Below are 21,901 nucleotides of genomic sequence, written 5' to 3'. Positions count from 1 at the left end.
AGCTTGAAAAAACCACCAAAAACTTTTTTACAATAAAATAATTTAAGTGTAATAACATCTACTGATTCCGCAAGATCAATATTAAAAGAAGTGGGAAAAGCCTGAAAACCACAAAAACTTTTTTACAATATAATAATTTGAGTGTAATAATACCAACTAATTCTGCAAAATCAATGCATGGTATATTTGACTCAAGTTACTGATGTCAGTTCTCTTGTTAAGTACATTAGAGGTTTTTAATATGAAACACATCTCTAAGAACTGTCTTTTCGACAGGTTGCGTTCATTGCAAAGGATCTTGGCTTCATCAAAGTCCACCTTATGTTTTGTATCTATTGCATGTTGGAAAAACCAAGAAAATTCCTAGATTTATCACAGACACCACTTCTAACATACTTACTACTACCACAGGAACCCACGATCACACACTCCAACGCAGGAGCCAGGCTCTTAATAGACAGGTGAGGGCACGATTACTTAATTTCCATATATCGAAGGTTCATTCAGATATTAAATTCATTTTTGGTCAAATAAATAATGTCACTGATTTCTTAGATCACACTTTACCTGCATCTTTGTTAGATAGGTTTGAGACCTCTTTACACAAGAAATTTAATTTCGTTTATAATAAAACTATTTTACATCTTCAGAGTAAACTTGATAAATTGGGTACACCAGACTTCCACAAAATTCCATTTAATCCTAATTGGATAAAGAATCTTTCTAATGTGGATGTTCCTCAAAATATTCTAAAGTTATTATCTTTGGGCCCTAAATTTGGTCTGGAACCTACCTTCAAAGATTATTCAATCAGTAGGACCCTTGCAGATGTGGAAAATATATTGTCTCATGCAGACAATGCTGATCTTCTTTCCCTAAGGTCATCTTCTAACAACATTCTGTTGAATTATACCAACCGCCCTAGGCAATCCATTTCTGAAATTGATAAGATTTATAGGGAAACGGTATCGTTTTTAAAAACCCACCCTAATCTTCTCGTTCTCACCAGTGACAAAGGCAATGCCACTGTTCTTATGGATAAAGATCAATACATCAGCCTCAGTCAATCATTGTTAGATGACGTTAGGTATTACCAACCTCTTACTTCAAACCCCTGTTCAAAATTTTCTAACAAAATTAATAAATTCATTACTCATTTAAAAAATATTAAGATCATAGATCAAACTTTAGCTAAGTCATTACATAATTATGATGGTTATGCTCCAAGATTTTATTGTCTGCCCAAAATTCACAAGCCCACATTGAGCATGAGGCCTATTGTTTCCTCAATTAATTCACCTAATATACATATTGCTAAATTTTTGACTGATATCTTGTCAAAATCTTATAATTACAATAATGATTACAACATTGTTGACTCTTTTCAATTTAGTGAATTTATTAATGACTTGAAGCTACCACATGGTTATATTTTGGTGAGTTTTGATGTAGTTTCACTTTTTACTAACCTTCCCTTGGCTAGTGTCCTTACTTCACTAAGAAATCATTGGAATATTATCCAACCTAATTCTCCAGTTTCCTGGGAAGTGTTTGCAGAATTGCTCCAATTAGTGTTTGACACTAATTTTTTGGTCTTCAACGACAAATTTTATTTACAAATTTTTGGGACACCAATGGGTTCCTCGATTTCACCCATCCTAGTGAATTATGTTTTGGATGATTTAGTTTCTGACCGGCTGGGTTATTTAGATTTTCAAGTTCCTTTTGTTAAACGTTATGTGGACGACCTATTACTAGCCTTACCACCAGACAAGACTCAGGCCACCTTGTCCATCTTCAATGGGTTTGATCCTCACTTGCAGTTCACATGTGAACTCGAGGACCCCAACAACCAGAGTATCCCCTTCTTGGACATGCGTGTCACTAGAAGTGGAGATAACACACTCTGTACAAGCTGGTATAGGAAACCAATGGCCTCTAATAGGTTTCTCAACTACCATTCTTGTCATCCTTTTAAATATAAAATAAATCTTATTAAAGCTTTAAGCTGCAGGCTACATAGGTTGACACATCCGGTTAATCGAAGGGAATCCCTTCTGTTACTCAGAAGTATATTGGTAGATAATTCCTACCCTTCATCCCTTATCAATAAATTTCTTTTTTCCCAAAGTTACGGTTCTTCTCTGAACGACATACCCAATGGTGACCAACTTAGATCAATATCGAATAATACTGTTAACATCACAATTCTGCCTACTACTAATCTTGGGACTCCTGTTTCCCAGTTTTCTTCACTTCCTTATTTTCCTCAGGTTACTGATAAACTTATTAAACTATATAAAAATAATAATATTCCTGTTAAGATTGCAATTAAGAACGCAAGATCAGTCAGAAATTTGTTCTCTAAGACTAAAACACCCTTGTCCCCTTTGGAACAGGTTAATGTGGTCTACCACATACCTTGTGCTGAATGTGACGCATGTTATGTAGGGCAAACAAAGCGAGCTTTAAAATCACGTTTAATTTCACACCGTAGTGATATCAATTTGAAAAAACCAACTTGTGCCTTAGCCCAACATGCAATAGATACAAAACATAAGGTGGACTTTGATGAAGCCAAGATCCTTTGCAATGAACGCAACCTGTCGAAAAGACAGTTCTTAGAGATGTGTTTCATATTAAAAACCTCTAATGTACTTAACAAGAGAACTGACATCAGTAACTTGAGTCAAATATACCATGCATTGATTTTGCAGAATTAGTTGGTATTATTACACTCAAATTATTATATTGTAAAAAAGTTTTTGTGGTTTTCAGGCTTTTCCCACTTCTTTTAATATTGATCTTGCGGAATCAGTAGATGTTATTACACTTAAATTATTTTATTGTAAAAAAGTTTTTGGTGGTTTTTTCAAGCTTTTCCCACTTTTTTTTTTTTGATAATAACAGTTACTTAATAGATTGAACAATTTAAAATTTTCCATAGGATAAAATTTTGCATTATTGATATTAATTATAAATTACAATTTGCTAAACTGATTTATAAATTTTCTTAAATTATTGCATATTTTTTCTTGCATTTTGAGCTGCGATATATGGGAGTTATACTATTGTACTATCTTATATATTCGTTAGTAACTGGATGACCAGTACTAACGTAGGCACTTTTCCATATAATTGTGTGAAGTGCCCTCACTTGTTTAAAATAAACTGTGATTCTTGTCTACGAGGTATAAGGTACATCCCTTGATTACTTCTTGATATTACTTTCACTTTTTAAACACTTTTATAACTGTTTTAAATACATCAATTTAAATTTTACCGCGCTGCGCTGCAGTTGTCAGTCACTCTTTGTTATAAAATTTTTTAAAGGTTGCCTGCCTCTTGGCGAGATGTCAGTTTACACCTGATAATTCAAACTCCATTTTCTTTTGTGTGTCCGTTGGGCTAGGATGACCTGCTGGTAACTATTCAACTTTAAATTTTCGAAGTTGCATATTAGCACTATATTCATTTAATGATGTTGCCTAAGGTTAAAATGAAGTATGCTTAAACACTACTAAATTTTTGGAAGTGTGAATCTGGTTTTTTCTTGGTTCATTCTTGACTTTGGAAAAAAAAAGCAAGCCAGCTTTTTTCCACTTGTTTTTTATATGTGACTGTTACCACATGGTCTTGTCTTTGGCTGTACTAAAGTTTTTAAATATTAACTATACACTTAAATGTTACATACTTATACATTACATTGGTTCATGGATAAGGTTTTTTTTTACTATGTACATCTTATCTTTTGCTACATGTCTTTTTAAGGTAACGCTAGTGCTTTTTTACCTCTCTTTTGGATGTTGTTTCTTATAACACTCTTTTTGTAGATGAACTGATGATGTCTACTGAGCAGTAGACGAAACGTCTTCAATAAATAGATGAAGTAGCTGAATTCTTTGTCTCTTTTTTCACCCACTTGACCGATAAAACCCTACACTTACGAGTGCTCCTTTGTTATATTGGAATTGACGGTCGTACTCCTTTATGATGTCTTCTGTTACAGAGGGTTTTTACGCTAATACCAGGCGCATCCATGGGGAACTACCAGTGAAAAAGCTTAAGAGATGGACCAATCTGACCGAAAAACTAGCTACAGCTGAAGCAAGAAGAACTTTCCTTCTAGAGTGCAGGAGAACCAAGAAAATTCCTAGATTTATCACAGACACCACTTCTAACATACTTACTACTACCACAGGAACCCACGATCACACACTCCAACGCAGGAGCCAGGCTCTTAATAGACAGGTGAGGGCACGATTACTTAATTTCCATATATCGAAGGTTCATTCAGATATTAAATTCATTTTTGGTCAAATAAATAATGTCACTGATTTCTTAGATCACACTTTACCTGCATCTTTGTTAGATAGGTTTGAGACCTCTTTACACAAGAAATTTAATTTCGTTTATAATAAAACTATTTTACATCTTCAGAGTAAACTTGATAAATTGGGTACACCAGACTTCCACAAAATTCCATTTAATCCTAATTGGATAAAGAATCTTTCTAATGTGGATGTTCCTCAAAATATTCTAAAGTTATTATCTTTGGGCCCTAAATTTGGTCTGGAACCTACCTTCAAAGATTATTCAATCAGTAGGACCCTTGCAGATGTGGAAAATATATTGTCTCATGCAGACAATGCTGATCTTCTTTCCCTAAGGTCATCTTCTAACAACATTCTGTTGAATTATACCAACCGCCCTAGGCAATCCATTTCTGAAATTGATAAGATTTATAGGGAAACGGTATCGTTTTTAAAAACCCACCCTAATCTTCTCGTTCTCACCAGTGACAAAGGCAATGCCACTGTTCTTATGGATAAAGATCAATACATCAGCCTCAGTCAATCATTGTTAGATGACGTTAGGTATTACCAACCTCTTACTTCAAACCCCTGTTCAAAATTTTCTAACAAAATTAATAAATTCATTACTCATTTAAAAAATATTAAGATCATAGATCAAACTTTAGCTAAGTCATTACATAATTATGATGGTTATGCTCCAAGATTTTATTGTCTGCCCAAAATTCACAAGCCCACATTGAGCATGAGGCCTATTGTTTCCTCAATTAATTCACCTAATATACATATTGCTAAATTTTTGACTGATATCTTGTCAAAATCTTATAATTACAATAATGATTACAACATTGTTGACTCTTTTCAATTTAGTGAATTTATTAATGACTTGAAGCTACCACATGGTTATATTTTGGTGAGTTTTGATGTAGTTTCACTTTTTACTAACCTTCCCTTGGCTAGTGTCCTTACTTCACTAAGAAATCATTGGAATATTATCCAACCTAATTCTCCAGTTTCCTGGGAAGTGTTTGCAGAATTGCTCCAATTAGTGTTTGACACTAATTTTTTGGTCTTCAACGACAAATTTTATTTACAAATTTTTGGGACACCAATGGGTTCCTCGATTTCACCCATCCTAGTGAATTATGTTTTGGATGATTTAGTTTCTGACCGGCTGGGTTATTTAGATTTTCAAGTTCCTTTTGTTAAACGTTATGTGGACGACCTATTACTAGCCTTACCACCAGACAAGACTCAGGCCACCTTGTCCATCTTCAATGGGTTTGATCCTCACTTGCAGTTCACATGTGAACTCGAGGACCCCAACAACCAGAGTATCCCCTTCTTGGACATGCGTGTCACTAGAAGTGGAGATAACACACTCTGTACAAGCTGGTATAGGAAACCAATGGCCTCTAATAGGTTTCTCAACTACCATTCTTGTCATCCTTTTAAATATAAAATAAATCTTATTAAAGCTTTAAGCTGCAGGCTACATAGGTTGACACATCCGGTTAATCGAAGGGAATCCCTTCTGTTACTCAGAAGTATATTGGTAGATAATTCCTACCCTTCATCCCTTATCAATAAATTTCTTTTTTCCCAAAGTTACGGTTCTTCTCTGAACGACATACCCAATGGTGACCAACTTAGATCAATATCGAATAATACTGTTAACATCACAATTCTGCCTACTACTAATCTTGGGACTCCTGTTTCCCAGTTTTCTTCACTTCCTTATTTTCCTCAGGTTACTGATAAACTTATTAAACTATATAAAAATAATAATATTCCTGTTAAGATTGCAATTAAGAACGCAAGATCAGTCAGAAATTTGTTCTCTAAGACTAAAACACCCTTGTCCCCTTTGGAACAGGTTAATGTGGTCTACCACATACCTTGTGCTGAATGTGACGCATGTTATGTAGGGCAAACAAAGCGAGCTTTAAAATCACGTTTAATTTCACACCGTAGTGATATCAATTTGAAAAAACCAACTTGTGCCTTAGCCCAACATGCAATAGATACAAAACATAAGGTGGACTTTGATGAAGCCAAGATCCTTTGCAATGAACGCAACCTGTCGAAAAGACAGTTCTTAGAGATGTGTTTCATATTAAAAACCTCTAATGTACTTAACAAGAGAACTGACATCAGTAACTTGAGTCAAATATACCATGCATTGATTTTGCAGAATTAGTTGGTATTATTACACTCAAATTATTATATTGTAAAAAAGTTTTTGTGGTTTTCAGGCTTTTCCCACTTCTTTTAATATTGATCTTGCGGAATCAGTAGATGTTATTACACTTAAATTATTTTATTGTAAAAAAGTTTTTGGTGGTTTTTTCAAGCTTTTCCCACTTTTTTTTTTTTGATAATAACAGTTACTTAATAGATTGAACAATTTAAAATTTTCCATAGGATAAAATTTTGCATTATTGATATTAATTATAAATTACAATTTGCTAAACTGATTTATAAATTTTCTTAAATTATTGCATATTTTTTCTTGCATTTTGAGCTGCGATATATGGGAGTTATACTATTGTACTATCTTATATATTCGTTAGTAACTGGATGACCAGTACTAACGTAGGCACTTTTCCATATAATTGTGTGAAGTGCCCTCACTTGTTTAAAATAAACTGTGATTCTTGTCTACGAGGTATAAGGTACATCCCTTGATTACTTCTTGATATTACTTTCACTTTTTAAACACTTTTATAACTGTTTTAAATACATCAATTTAAATTTTACCGCGCTGCGCTGCAGTTGTCAGTCACTCTTTGTTATAAAATTTTTTAAAGGTTGCCTGCCTCTTGGCGAGATGTCAGTTTACACCTGATAATTCAAACTCCATTTTCTTTTGTGTGTCCGTTGGGCTAGGATGACCTGCTGGTAACTATTCAACTTTAAATTTTCGAAGTTGCATATTAGCACTATATTCATTTAATGATGTTGCCTAAGGTTAAAATGAAGTATGCTTAAACACTACTAAATTTTTGGAAGTGTGAATCTGGTTTTTTCTTGGTTCATTCTTGACTTTGGAAAAAAAAAGCAAGCCAGCTTTTTTCCACTTGTTTTTTATATGTGACTGTTACCACATGGTCTTGTCTTTGGCTGTACTAAAGTTTTTAAATATTAACTATACACTTAAATGTTACATACTTATACATTACATTGGTTCATGGATAAGGTTTTTTTTTACTATGTACATCTTATCTTTTGCTACATGTCTTTTTAAGGTAACGCTAGTGCTTTTTTACCTCTCTTTTGGATGTTGTTTCTTATAACACTCTTTTTGTAGATGAACTGATGATGTCTACTGAGCAGTAGACGAAACGTCTTCAATAAATAGATGAAGTAGCTGAATTCTTTGTCTCTTTTTTCACCCACTTGACCGATAAAACCCTACACTTACGAGTGCTCCTTTGTTATATTGGAATTGACGGTCGTACTCCTTTATGATGTCTTCTGTTACAGAGGGTTTTTACGCTAATACCAGGCGCATCCATGGGGAACTACCAGTGAAAAAGCTTAAGAGATGGACCAATCTGACCGAAAAACTAGCTACAGCTGAAGCAAGAAGAACTTTCCTTCTAGAGTGCAGGAGAACCAAGAAAATTCCTAGATTTATCACAGACACCACTTCTAACATACTTACTACTACCACAGGAACCCACGATCACACACTCCAACGCAGGAGCCAGGCTCTTAATAGACAGGTGAGGGCACGATTACTTAATTTCCATATATCGAAGGTTCATTCAGATATTAAATTCATTTTTGGTCAAATAAATAATGTCACTGATTTCTTAGATCACACTTTACCTGCATCTTTGTTAGATAGGTTTGAGACCTCTTTACACAAGAAATTTAATTTCGTTTATAATAAAACTATTTTACATCTTCAGAGTAAACTTGATAAATTGGGTACACCAGACTTCCACAAAATTCCATTTAATCCTAATTGGATAAAGAATCTTTCTAATGTGGATGTTCCTCAAAATATTCTAAAGTTATTATCTTTGGGCCCTAAATTTGGTCTGGAACCTACCTTCAAAGATTATTCAATCAGTAGGACCCTTGCAGATGTGGAAAATATATTGTCTCATGCAGACAATGCTGATCTTCTTTCCCTAAGGTCATCTTCTAACAACATTCTGTTGAATTATACCAACCGCCCTAGGCAATCCATTTCTGAAATTGATAAGATTTATAGGGAAACGGTATCGTTTTTAAAAACCCACCCTAATCTTCTCGTTCTCACCAGTGACAAAGGCAATGCCACTGTTCTTATGGATAAAGATCAATACATCAGCCTCAGTCAATCATTGTTAGATGACGTTAGGTATTACCAACCTCTTACTTCAAACCCCTGTTCAAAATTTTCTAACAAAATTAATAAATTCATTACTCATTTAAAAAATATTAAGATCATAGATCAAACTTTAGCTAAGTCATTACATAATTATGATGGTTATGCTCCAAGATTTTATTGTCTGCCCAAAATTCACAAGCCCACATTGAGCATGAGGCCTATTGTTTCCTCAATTAATTCACCTAATATACATATTGCTAAATTTTTGACTGATATCTTGTCAAAATCTTATAATTACAATAATGATTACAACATTGTTGACTCTTTTCAATTTAGTGAATTTATTAATGACTTGAAGCTACCACATGGTTATATTTTGGTGAGTTTTGATGTAGTTTCACTTTTTACTAACCTTCCCTTGGCTAGTGTCCTTACTTCACTAAGAAATCATTGGAATATTATCCAACCTAATTCTCCAGTTTCCTGGGAAGTGTTTGCAGAATTGCTCCAATTAGTGTTTGACACTAATTTTTTGGTCTTCAACGACAAATTTTATTTACAAATTTTTGGGACACCAATGGGTTCCTCGATTTCACCCATCCTAGTGAATTATGTTTTGGATGATTTAGTTTCTGACCGGCTGGGTTATTTAGATTTTCAAGTTCCTTTTGTTAAACGTTATGTGGACGACCTATTACTAGCCTTACCACCAGACAAGACTCAGGCCACCTTGTCCATCTTCAATGGGTTTGATCCTCACTTGCAGTTCACATGTGAACTCGAGGACCCCAACAACCAGAGTATCCCCTTCTTGGACATGCGTGTCACTAGAAGTGGAGATAACACACTCTGTACAAGCTGGTATAGGAAACCAATGGCCTCTAATAGGTTTCTCAACTACCATTCTTGTCATCCTTTTAAATATAAAATAAATCTTATTAAAGCTTTAAGCTGCAGGCTACATAGGTTGACACATCCGGTTAATCGAAGGGAATCCCTTCTGTTACTCAGAAGTATATTGGTAGATAATTCCTACCCTTCATCCCTTATCAATAAATTTCTTTTTTCCCAAAGTTACGGTTCTTCTCTGAACGACATACCCAATGGTGACCAACTTAGATCAATATCGAATAATACTGTTAACATCACAATTCTGCCTACTACTAATCTTGGGACTCCTGTTTCCCAGTTTTCTTCACTTCCTTATTTTCCTCAGGTTACTGATAAACTTATTAAACTATATAAAAATAATAATATTCCTGTTAAGATTGCAATTAAGAACGCAAGATCAGTCAGAAATTTGTTCTCTAAGACTAAAACACCCTTGTCCCCTTTGGAACAGGTTAATGTGGTCTACCACATACCTTGTGCTGAATGTGACGCATGTTATGTAGGGCAAACAAAGCGAGCTTTAAAATCACGTTTAATTTCACACCGTAGTGATATCAATTTGAAAAAACCAACTTGTGCCTTAGCCCAACATGCAATAGATACAAAACATAAGGTGGACTTTGATGAAGCCAAGATCCTTTGCAATGAACGCAACCTGTCGAAAAGACAGTTCTTAGAGATGTGTTTCATATTAAAAACCTCTAATGTACTTAACAAGAGAACTGACATCAGTAACTTGAGTCAAATATACCATGCATTGATTTTGCAGAATTAGTTGGTATTATTACACTCAAATTATTATATTGTAAAAAAGTTTTTGTGGTTTTCAGGCTTTTCCCACTTCTTTTAATATTGATCTTGCGGAATCAGTAGATGTTATTACACTTAAATTATTTTATTGTAAAAAAGTTTTTGGTGGTTTTTTCAAGCTTTTCCCACTTTTTTTTTTTGATAATAACAGTTACTTAATAGATTGAACAATTTAAAATTTTCCATAGGATAAAATTTTGCATTATTGATATTAATTATAAATTACAATTTGCTAAACTGATTTATAAATTTTCTTAAATTATTGCATATTTTTTCTTGCATTTTGAGCTGCGATATATGGGAGTTATACTATTGTACTATCTTATATATTCGTTAGTAACTGGATGACCAGTACTAACGTAGGCACTTTTCCATATAATTGTGTGAAGTGCCCTCACTTGTTTAAAATAAACTGTGATTCTTGTCTACGAGGTATAAGGTACATCCCTTGATTACTTCTTGATATTACTTTCACTTTTTAAACACTTTTATAACTGTTTTAAATACATCAATTTAAATTTTACCGCGCTGCGCTGCAGTTGTCAGTCACTCTTTGTTATAAAATTTTTTAAAGGTTGCCTGCCTCTTGGCGAGATGTCAGTTTACACCTGATAATTCAAACTCCATTTTCTTTTGTGTGTCCGTTGGGCTAGGATGACCTGCTGGTAACTATTCAACTTTAAATTTTCGAAGTTGCATATTAGCACTATATTCATTTAATGATGTTGCCTAAGGTTAAAATGAAGTATGCTTAAACACTACTAAATTTTTGGAAGTGTGAATCTGGTTTTTTCTTGGTTCATTCTTGACTTTGGAAAAAAAAAGCAAGCCAGCTTTTTTCCACTTGTTTTTTATATGTGACTGTTACCACATGGTCTTGTCTTTGGCTGTACTAAAGTTTTTAAATATTAACTATACACTTAAATGTTACATACTTATACATTACATTGGTTCATGGATAAGGTTTTTTTTTACTATGTACATCTTATCTTTTGCTACATGTCTTTTTAAGGTAACGCTAGTGCTTTTTTACCTCTCTTTTGGATGTTGTTTCTTATAACACTCTTTTTGTAGATGAACTGATGATGTCTACTGAGCAGTAGACGAAACGTCTTCAATAAATAGATGAAGTAGCTGAATTCTTTGTCTCTTTTTTCACCCACTTGACCGATAAAACCCTACACTTACGAGTGCTCCTTTGTTATATTGGAATTGACGGTCGTACTCCTTTATGATGTCTTCTGTTACAGAGGGTTTTTACGCTAATACCAGGCGCATCCATGGGGAACTACCAGTGAAAAAGCTTAAGAGATGGACCAATCTGACCGAAAAACTAGCTACAGCTGAAGCAAGAAGAACTTTCCTTCTAGAGTGCAGGAGAACCAAGAAAATTCCTAGATTTATCACAGACACCACTTCTAACATACTTACTACTACCACAGGAACCCACGATCACACACTCCAACGCAGGAGCCAGGCTCTTAATAGACAGGTGAGGGCACGATTACTTAATTTCCATATATCGAAGGTTCATTCAGATATTAAATTCATTTTTGGTCAAATAAATAATGTCACTGATTTCTTAGATCACACTTTACCTGCATCTTTGTTAGATAGGTTTGAGACCTCTTTACACAAGAAATTTAATTTCGTTTATAATAAAACTATTTTACATCTTCAGAGTAAACTTGATAAATTGGGTACACCAGACTTCCACAAAATTCCATTTAATCCTAATTGGATAAAGAATCTTTCTAATGTGGATGTTCCTCAAAATATTCTAAAGTTATTATCTTTGGGCCCTAAATTTGGTCTGGAACCTACCTTCAAAGATTATTCAATCAGTAGGACCCTTGCAGATGTGGAAAATATATTGTCTCATGCAGACAATGCTGATCTTCTTTCCCTAAGGTCATCTTCTAACAACATTCTGTTGAATTATACCAACCGCCCTAGGCAATCCATTTCTGAAATTGATAAGATTTATAGGGAAACGGTATCGTTTTTAAAAACCCACCCTAATCTTCTCGTTCTCACCAGTGACAAAGGCAATGCCACTGTTCTTATGGATAAAGATCAATACATCAGCCTCAGTCAATCATTGTTAGATGACGTTAGGTATTACCAACCTCTTACTTCAAACCCCTGTTCAAAATTTTCTAACAAAATTAATAAATTCATTACTCATTTAAAAAATATTAAGATCATAGATCAAACTTTAGCTAAGTCATTACATAATTATGATGGTTATGCTCCAAGATTTTATTGTCTGCCCAAAATTCACAAGCCCACATTGAGCATGAGGCCTATTGTTTCCTCAATTAATTCACCTAATATACATATTGCTAAATTTTTGACTGATATCTTGTCAAAATCTTATAATTACAATAATGATTACAACATTGTTGACTCTTTTCAATTTAGTGAATTTATTAATGACTTGAAGCTACCACATGGTTATATTTTGGTGAGTTTTGATGTAGTTTCACTTTTTACTAACCTTCCCTTGGCTAGTGTCCTTACTTCACTAAGAAATCATTGGAATATTATCCAACCTAATTCTCCAGTTTCCTGGGAAGTGTTTGCAGAATTGCTCCAATTAGTGTTTGACACTAATTTTTTGGTCTTCAACGACAAATTTTATTTACAAATTTTTGGGACACCAATGGGTTCCTCGATTTCACCCATCCTAGTGAATTATGTTTTGGATGATTTAGTTTCTGACCGGCTGGGTTATTTAGATTTTCAAGTTCCTTTTGTTAAACGTTATGTGGACGACCTATTACTAGCCTTACCACCAGACAAGACTCAGGCCACCTTGTCCATCTTCAATGGGTTTGATCCTCACTTGCAGTTCACATGTGAACTCGAGGACCCCAACAACCAGAGTATCCCCTTCTTGGACATGCGTGTCACTAGAAGTGGAGATAACACACTCTGTACAAGCTGGTATAGGAAACCAATGGCCTCTAATAGGTTTCTCAACTACCATTCTTGTCATCCTTTTAAATATAAAATAAATCTTATTAAAGCTTTAAGCTGCAGGCTACATAGGTTGACACATCCGGTTAATCGAAGGGAATCCCTTCTGTTACTCAGAAGTATATTGGTAGATAATTCCTACCCTTCATCCCTTATCAATAAATTTCTTTTTTCCCAAAGTTACGGTTCTTCTCTGAACGACATACCCAATGGTGACCAACTTAGATCAATATCGAATAATACTGTTAACATCACAATTCTGCCTACTACTAATCTTGGGACTCCTGTTTCCCAGTTTTCTTCACTTCCTTATTTTCCTCAGGTTACTGATAAACTTATTAAACTATATAAAAATAATAATATTCCTGTTAAGATTGCAATTAAGAACGCAAGATCAGTCAGAAATTTGTTCTCTAAGACTAAAACACCCTTGTCCCCTTTGGAACAGGTTAATGTGGTCTACCACATACCTTGTGCTGAATGTGACGCATGTTATGTAGGGCAAACAAAGCGAGCTTTAAAATCACGTTTAATTTCACACCGTAGTGATATCAATTTGAAAAAACCAACTTGTGCCTTAGCCCAACATGCAATAGATACAAAACATAAGGTGGACTTTGATGAAGCCAAGATCCTTTGCAATGAACGCAACCTGTCGAAAAGACAGTTCTTAGAGATGTGTTTCATATTAAAAACCTCTAATGTACTTAACAAGAGAACTGACATCAGTAACTTGAGTCAAATATACCATGCATTGATTTTGCAGAATTAGTTGGTATTATTACACTCAAATTATTATATTGTAAAAAAGTTTTTGTGGTTTTCAGGCTTTTCCCACTTCTTTTAATAGTGATCTTGCGGAATCAGTAGATGTTATTACACTTAAATTATTTTATTGTAAAAAAGTTTTTGGTGGTTTTTTCAAGCTTTTCCCACTTTTTTTTTTTGATAATAACAGTTACTTAATAGATTGAACAATTTAAAATTTTCCATAGGATAAAATTTTGCATTATTGATATTAATTATAAATTACAATTTGCTAAACTGATTTATAAATTTTCTTAAATTATTGCATATTTTTTCTTGCATTTTGAGCTGCGATATATGGGAGTTATACTATTGTACTATCTTATATATTCGTTAGTAACTGGATGACCAGTACTAACGTAGGCACTTTTCCATATAATTGTGTGAAGTGCCCTCACTTGTTTAAAATAAACTGTGATTCTTGTCTACGAGGTATAAGGTACATCCCTTGATTACTTCTTGATATTACTTTCACTTTTTAAACACTTTTATAACTGTTTTAAATACATCAATTTAAATTTTACCGCGCTGCGCTGCAGTTGTCAGTCACTCTTTGTTATAAAATTTTTTAAAGGTTGCCTGCCTCTTGGCGAGATGTCAGTTTACACCTGATAATTCAAACTCCATTTTCTTTTGTGTGTCCGTTGGGCTAGGATGACCTGCTGGTAACTATTCAACTTTAAATTTTCGAAGTTGCATATTAGCACTATATTCATTTAATGATGTTGCCTAAGGTTAAAATGAAGTATGCTTAAACACTACTAAATTTTTGGAAGTGTGAATCTGGTTTTTTCTTGGTTCATTCTTGACTTTGGAAAAAAAAAGCAAGCCAGCTTTTTTCCACTTGTTTTTTATATGTGACTGTTACCACATGGTCTTGTCTTTGGCTGTACTAAAGTTTTTAAATATTAACTATACACTTAAATGTTACATACTTATACATTACATTGGTTCATGGATAAGGTTTTTTTTTACTATGTACATCTTATCTTTTGCTACATGTCTTTTTAAGGTAACGCTAGTGCTTTTTTACCTCTCTTTTGGATGTTGTTTCTTATAACACTCTTTTTGTAGATGAACTGATGATGTCTACTGAGCAGTAGACGAAACGTCTTCAATAAATAGATGAAGTAGCTGAATTCTTTGTCTCTTTTTTCACCCACTTGACCGATAAAACCCTACACTTACGAGTGCTCCTTTGTTATATATATATATATATATATATATATATATATATATATATATATATATATATATACAAAATATGCATAAGATGGAATGCAACCACAGACACGTGTTTCTGACTTATTAGTCGTCATCAGTATGGTATAGCCAAACAGGCTATATACAGATAATTGATATATATATATATATATATATATATATATATATATATATATATATATATATATATATATATATATATATATATATTTTAATGTCAATGTTATATCTTATAATATAATATACCTGAATAATATTGTACGTGTCGATTTAAGTCCATTTGCTGTATTGTTTTTTAGTAATTAAGTGAACAAACTCTAGTTAACATTATTGTGTTCATTGTACACCGGTGCCGTGACCAGTGTACCCCGCTACGGGTTTTCTCCCGTGTGCACTCTCAAATGTTTTTTTAAATTACTTGCTTGACTAAATTGCTTAAAACAAATTTCACACTTGTGAGGTTTTTCTCCATTGTGTACTCTCAAATGTGTTTTTAAATGATATGCTCGACTAAACTGCTGAAAACAGATTTCACACTTGTGAGGTTTATCTCCAGTATGCACTCTCAAATGACTTTTCAAATCACTTTTTCGAATAAACTGCTTAAAACAAATTTCACACTGGTAAGGCTTTTCTCCAGTGTGAACTGTCGTATGTGATATCAAATGATATTTTTGATTAAACTGCTTAAAACAAATTTCACACTTGTAAGGCTTTTCTCCAGTATGCACTCTCAAATGTGTTTTCAAATCCCCCGAGTTGGTAAACCTCTTCAAACAAATTTCACACTTGTGAGGTTTTTCCCCAGTGTGAACTCTCAAATGTCTTTTTAAAGTTCCTGCTTCACTAAATCGTTTGGAACAAATTTCACACTTGTGAGGTTTTTCCCCAGTGTGCACTCTCAAATGTGTTTTTAAATTACTTGTACTACTAAACTGCTTAAAACAAATTTCACACTTGTGAGGTTTTTCTCCAGTGTGTACTCTCAAATGTCCTTTTAAATCATGTGCTTGACTAAACTGCTTAAAACAAATTTCACACTTATAACCTTTTTCTCCAGTGTGAACTCTCAAATGTCTTTTCAAATGACTTGCTTCACTGAACTGCTTAAAACAAATTTTACATTTGTAAAGCCTTTTTTTAGTGTGCGTTTTTATATGTCGTTTCAAAGAACCTGTGTGGTTAAATTGCTTAAAACAAATTTCACAAATATAATTATTTAATGTTGCTTCTTCAGTGTTTGCACTTATTTGTTGTTCCGTTGTGCATGCCAGTTCAGTTTTCATGATTTCCATTTCGTTCTGAGAAAAACCTAAAATAAAAATAAAAGCTATACTTACAAAGTTTTTATTCAGAAACTACAAGGTCAAACAAAGAGTAATAAAATTTAATAAGGATGCACATAATGTGAAAATAAATAAAACTGAAACATGCTAAAACGCTAAAACGATATAGAATATACAGATGTGGAAATTTAAAAACTGCATATAGCACGCACAATTCGTGCGAAAAGAAGAGTATGAGAATATCAAAAATACTTTTTTGTCCAAAACATTTAGTAATCCTTCCATATTTTTAATAAAGGATCAGTTAAAGCATTTAGAAGACTCTGGCTTCAATATAAAATTTATTTGGGTTAAGGCACATATTGGACTCGAAGATAATGAATATGTAGACTATTTAGCTAAATCTAGTATAACATCAGCCACTTTATTGTCATCTTCTTTATGCGTATCAGATGTTATTACTATTTTTAAAAGAAGCCAACTATCGACATAGAAAGATCAATGGAATATTTACTGCTTAACAAACCCCACAAGATACACCACGTTACAACTAGTGATTCCACAAAGTATGTACTTGGTTTAAGAGTTTTAACGCTCCACGTAAATATATAACTACAAATCGACTATGTTTTGGGCATGCGTGCTATCCAAGTCATTTATATAAAATAAATGTAATTGAAGACGATAATTGAAAACATTGCGGAAAACAGGGTGATCTTGATCATATTTTTTTTTGAATGTACTTAGTTTCAATAGCATTCAAACTCTCTCTGTAAAAATTTAATCAAACTTAATATGCATGCACCATTCAATATCCAGTCTCTGCTGGCAACAGGCTCACAACAAATATACAATATCATTATACAGTGGAACCTCGATTATCCGTCAGGGCACCGGACCAAGGGTATGACGGATAAACGAAAAGACGGTTAACAGAACATTAAAAAAAATCATAGTATTATGGTGACACACTGAATTATGGTGACATACAGATATCGACTAATAAATGCTTATAATTATTGTGCTGTGCGTTTTCATTTTCGGCTTGCGATTCAAAAAATAGAACTCTAAAAGCACGGTATCATTTATCCTTACCTATTTAAATTGCAATTTAATCCAGAGCCCTGGATAAGAACAAAAATTATTTACACAAAAAAATGCGGTGGTGGCATAACTGTACATGTACATTTCAACGAATTTCGTTTGGCATATCGCAATGCTCAAACAAAATGAATTGATGACTAAATTTTTACTTATGTATACAGTGGTACCTCGATATACGAGCGCCCCAATACAGGAGTGTTTTGAGATACGAGCCGCCGAGCGAGCGATGTTTTGCTTTGAGATGAGAGCAAAATTTGAGATACGAGGAACCGCTTTTTATTAAAATTCATGCCTCTTTTTGACTACCTACTTCTAACTTGAAGGAGGTGATAAAGGGTATAATGCCAGCTAAGAGCGTTACAATAATTTCCAAGCTCCGGACTTCTCTCCATGAAAAGATGGAGAAACTACTGATGGTATGGGTGACAGAGAAGCAGCTTCAAGGAGGAACCTTGACACAAAGCATCATATGTGAGAAGGCACGAGCGATTTATGAAAGGGAGGAAGAAACAAACATCTTTGGACAGTTTTTTTAAACGAGCTGCAGATGAAAATGAGCAAAGTGTGACGAAGAAAGCGAAGACCACTGACGAAAATTAAACGCTTCCGTAAGCACCTCACTTTTTCTTTTGTTTTTACAGAATATGTATGTATTTTTTGTTACTTATAAATAAATGTTTCTTCTTGTAAAAACATTTTTCTCATTTAAAAACACTTAACAAAAACAACTAAGGTGGTTTTTTGGGAATGGAACGGATTAATGACATTTCGGTTAAATTCAATGGGGAAAATTGCTTCGACATACGAGCAATTTGCCATACGAGCAAGGTTACGGAACGAATTACCCTCGTATGTCGGTACAATATAACTTATATATGGATCCTGACGGTTAACAGAGGTGACGGTTAATAGAGAGACGGATAATCGAGGTTCCACTGTAGATTTCTTGTCAGATACACGCACGGTCCTATAAGATTTGTACGCAAGCATGAAATTTTTTATGATTTAAGTTCAGATTTGCATACTTTTTATCATAAATGTTAAATCACTTTATCCGAGATCCAATATTGTTTTTATTGTATTATTATTATGAATATATTTTATTGTATTATATGAAAAAATCAATGTTTTTCGATATATACTCGTTTACTACTCACTCAATTTTTGCTGTAGAAAACATTTTTTCAAACCAAGTTATTGGAAATTAAATAACCTACAATTTCATATTTAAACATTTTTTCGTATCTCTGTTGCTAATCTTTCTATTCTGAAGAAAATGGCATTTCTTACCAAACTACAAAAATTCGATATTCGCTTTTAACTCCACTTTTTTAAAAACAAATCATTCTAAGCCTAATCATTCTATTAAAAATACATAAATAAAGAAGACTTAATAAGGCCAATGACTAAAAACACCGCTAACTTACATTAGATTTGCTTAAAATTAGATTTCTCATTTTTTATTCACAAAAATATATTAATTTTTTAACCGTAACTTTTTTATTTTTTATTTTAAAAAATTTTGTAAAAGAGAATTTTATAGGATTTTACAAGGTCTATTGCGACCGTGCAAGTTCGGAAAAGCGACACCTATTTCTACGCTCTGAACTTTTATTCGCACTTTTAATTATATTGGCCAATCATATGGTCCTGGTTACTGGATAATTGTCAAGGCCATAGTCCAAAAAAAATAATAAGAAGAAAAAATAAGATTTAGGTTATGTTATTTAAACGTAAACAATTGTATGTAGTAAATAAAATTAGTTATTAAAATGCAGTATTGCAAGCAAAATACAATTAATTAAATTTTACCTTTATATAATAATTGCATATCATATCAATATTGTGAAGCAATATATAATGTTTCTTCTTAAATGACAATAAGTATGAAATGTACGTCAATTTGACAATTTCAGTTGACAATATGAATTATTTAAGAAAGTTGCAATATTTCTCCGCTATTCGCGCACGATCGTTTCGCGTATCCCTTCCAAGTACTTGCACACCGCGAATAAGCCTATTAATACTAAATCTTTTTAAAATTTTCAGTCACAAAAAGAGGTGACTTTGAAATGGTTGGTAAAGGTGGTTTTTGCATGTTATTACTAGTTTTAATTGTCAATAGGTCACTCAATTTTTTTCCGTAGAAAATTTTTTTGCAAACCAGGTTCTTGAGAATTAAATAAGCTACAATTTCATATTGAAATATTTCTGATGCTAATCTTTCTATTATGAAGAAAAGGCCATTTTTTTTCCAAACTACAAAAATTCGTTATTCGCTTTTGACTCCATTTTTTTTAAACGAATCATTAGAAGCCGGTGAAACTTCTAAAACCTATTAATAGTATATAAATAAAGAAGATCAAATAAGAACAATGACTAATTTTAATTAGGGTGGTGATTAGAGGGTTTCTTCCAATCACTTTTTAGCTGAAAAAAATAGGGACTGACATTCTTTTCATTATAAGTCACCTAATTTTTGTGCTAGAGACTTTTGTTTTATTACTGGAGATAGATACTTTTAAATACTTTAAATTAGATTAAATAAGTTATCCTCGAAAAATATATAGTTTTCCCGTCTTTTGACTTTGAATTGACAATATTTAGCATTTGACGAAGAAGAGCTAACATATAGCTCGATTATCATTGGCCTTAAAGAAATTTTAAAATAGTACATTATATACCGCGGGACTGAAGTAGTACATTTAATCCTGAAGGTAAAGTTTATGGCCCGACCGCAGGGAGGGCCATAATTTACCTGAAGGATTAAATGTACTTCAGTCGCAAGGTATATACGATAAGCGGGCCATTCACGATCTGATTTGTAGTACCTCTAGTGGTACGACAAGAGAGAGAGAGTGATATGTTGGATCTAAAATCAGACCGTGAATGGGTTGTAGTACTACTAGTAGTACCACTAGTGGTACTACTAGCGGTATTACAAAGAAAGTTAGAGCGTGAATGCCGATGTTGGATGTTGGATTAAAAATTTCCACTACACTGAGAGTCATAAGTTAAGGATGTAGAAAATGTATGCTCATTTTCATAGTTGATTTTTTCGTGAACGGATTAACAGATTTCGCTAATTTTTCTTTTTATTATCTTAGATATTTCTTTAGTATTTACACAGTTGTGCAAATATTTAATTAAACTTCTTTTTTGTACTTATACCGGGTGGAAGAAAAGTAATGTTTTTCTTATGTTTGTAGTCTTATGTTTTGTGAACATTTTGTTTTTATTTGAGAAAAAAGGGTAAAGGTAAAATTATGACCGGTAAAGAACAGGATAGTACCGACCTACATGAAACATAATATGGTATATTTTATAAGAATTTGATTCTATAAATTTGAATTGTTATAAACTAAGCTTAATTTTGTGTCTTGATGATTTTGTGTAAGTTTAAACTACTTTAATAATATTTCTGCAATGCATTTTCTATAAAATGTTCAAACAATATTTGGTTTGTATACAAAAACTAATTAATAATTGAGCGAACGGTAGGTAGTGAAAGATAAAAAATATATATTTAAATAATTTATAAAACCTTGAAGCAAAAATTAAAACTATCTAGTCAACACTTACTTACATTTTTATTTTCTCTTAAGAACTGATTTTCAAAGATATAGATATTGCAACAATAAGTGAGGTGTTCATAATAAGGCCACGTGTTTCTTAAAAGATTGAAGCAGTAGTTTGGGGATGAACATATGTCGATAATCCCTACATCCTGATTATGTAAGAAAATATTCCGGGTAAGCTCAGTATTGAGAGAAAGTTGTTTTGGTATTACACTTTGTCACTTTCTTCCTCTGAATCACTGTTCTCCACATTGATAATAATTATATTTAGAACAGGAATTTTTTTAAGATATATTTTTTGGATATTTTTTACGTGCTCTATTGCTTTCTTCCAGTTATCCTGTGATATTTTTAAATTCAGAATCTATCAGTTTCACGACATTGTTATAACATTTTGGACTTACATTTTTTTTTTGTCTCACATTATATTTCAGTTGAGACCATAACAACTCTATTGGATTTAAAACTCAGTAATATGGTGGTAGTCATAGGGCCGGTTGTTCGAACGCTAATCAACAATGATCATTATTAAATATTTAATTACTGTCACCAAAACTGTCAATGTCAACTTTGTTTGGGTTG

At 33.0% G+C, this 21,901-nt stretch overlaps 2 protein-coding genes across 17 annotated transcripts in view; one reads left to right on the top strand and one right to left on the bottom strand.

Annotated features, from left to right (window-relative positions):
• LOC126887404 (zinc finger protein 226-like) overlaps window positions 1–21,901 on the bottom strand; it is a 53,639-nt gene that overhangs the window by 21,634 nt on the left and 10,104 nt on the right. Inside the window, exon 1 of one of the 13 annotated variants that reach the window (XM_050654911.1) lies at window positions 15,598–15,729. The exons of 11 other annotated variants lie outside the window; for them this stretch is intronic. In XM_050654911.1, the coding sequence (XP_050510868.1) occupies window positions 15,598–15,631 (34 nt within the window). In that variant the 5' untranslated portion in view covers window positions 15,632–15,729. Of the gene's footprint in view, window positions 1–15,597; window positions 16,664–21,901 lie in introns of those variants that run through there. One more of the 13 variants, XM_050654913.1, reaches the window with a different exon arrangement.
• LOC126887405 (uncharacterized) lies at window positions 314–11,934 on the top strand. Of its 4 annotated transcripts, none has more exons than XR_007699064.1 (3): window positions 314–461; window positions 4,010–4,251; window positions 7,800–8,145. XR_007699064.1 is itself a non-coding variant. In XM_050654915.1 (2 exons), the coding sequence occupies exons 1-2, from the start codon at window positions 3,991–3,993 to the stop codon at window positions 11,634–11,636; spliced, it is 309 nt and encodes a 102-aa protein (XP_050510872.1). In that variant the 5' UTR covers window positions 3,831–3,990; the 3' UTR covers window positions 11,637–11,934. The 4 variants fall into 4 exon arrangements, 2 of the variants coding, with proteins under 2 accessions (XP_050510872.1, XP_050510871.1); XR_007699063.1 differs by lacking the exon at window positions 314–461 and adding an exon at window positions 11,589–11,934 and having other exon boundaries at window positions 3,831–4,251; window positions 7,800–8,041; XM_050654915.1 differs by lacking the exons at window positions 314–461; window positions 7,800–8,145 and adding an exon at window positions 11,589–11,934 and having other exon boundaries at window positions 3,831–4,251.

Source organism: Diabrotica virgifera, chromosome 6, assembly GCF_917563875.1.
Source record: "Diabrotica virgifera virgifera chromosome 6, PGI_DIABVI_V3a".
NCBI lineage: Eukaryota > Metazoa > Arthropoda > Insecta > Coleoptera > Chrysomelidae > Diabrotica > Diabrotica virgifera.
The sequence above is the reverse complement of the archived record's forward strand: the minus strand, read 5'-3'. Positions and strand labels throughout refer to the sequence as shown.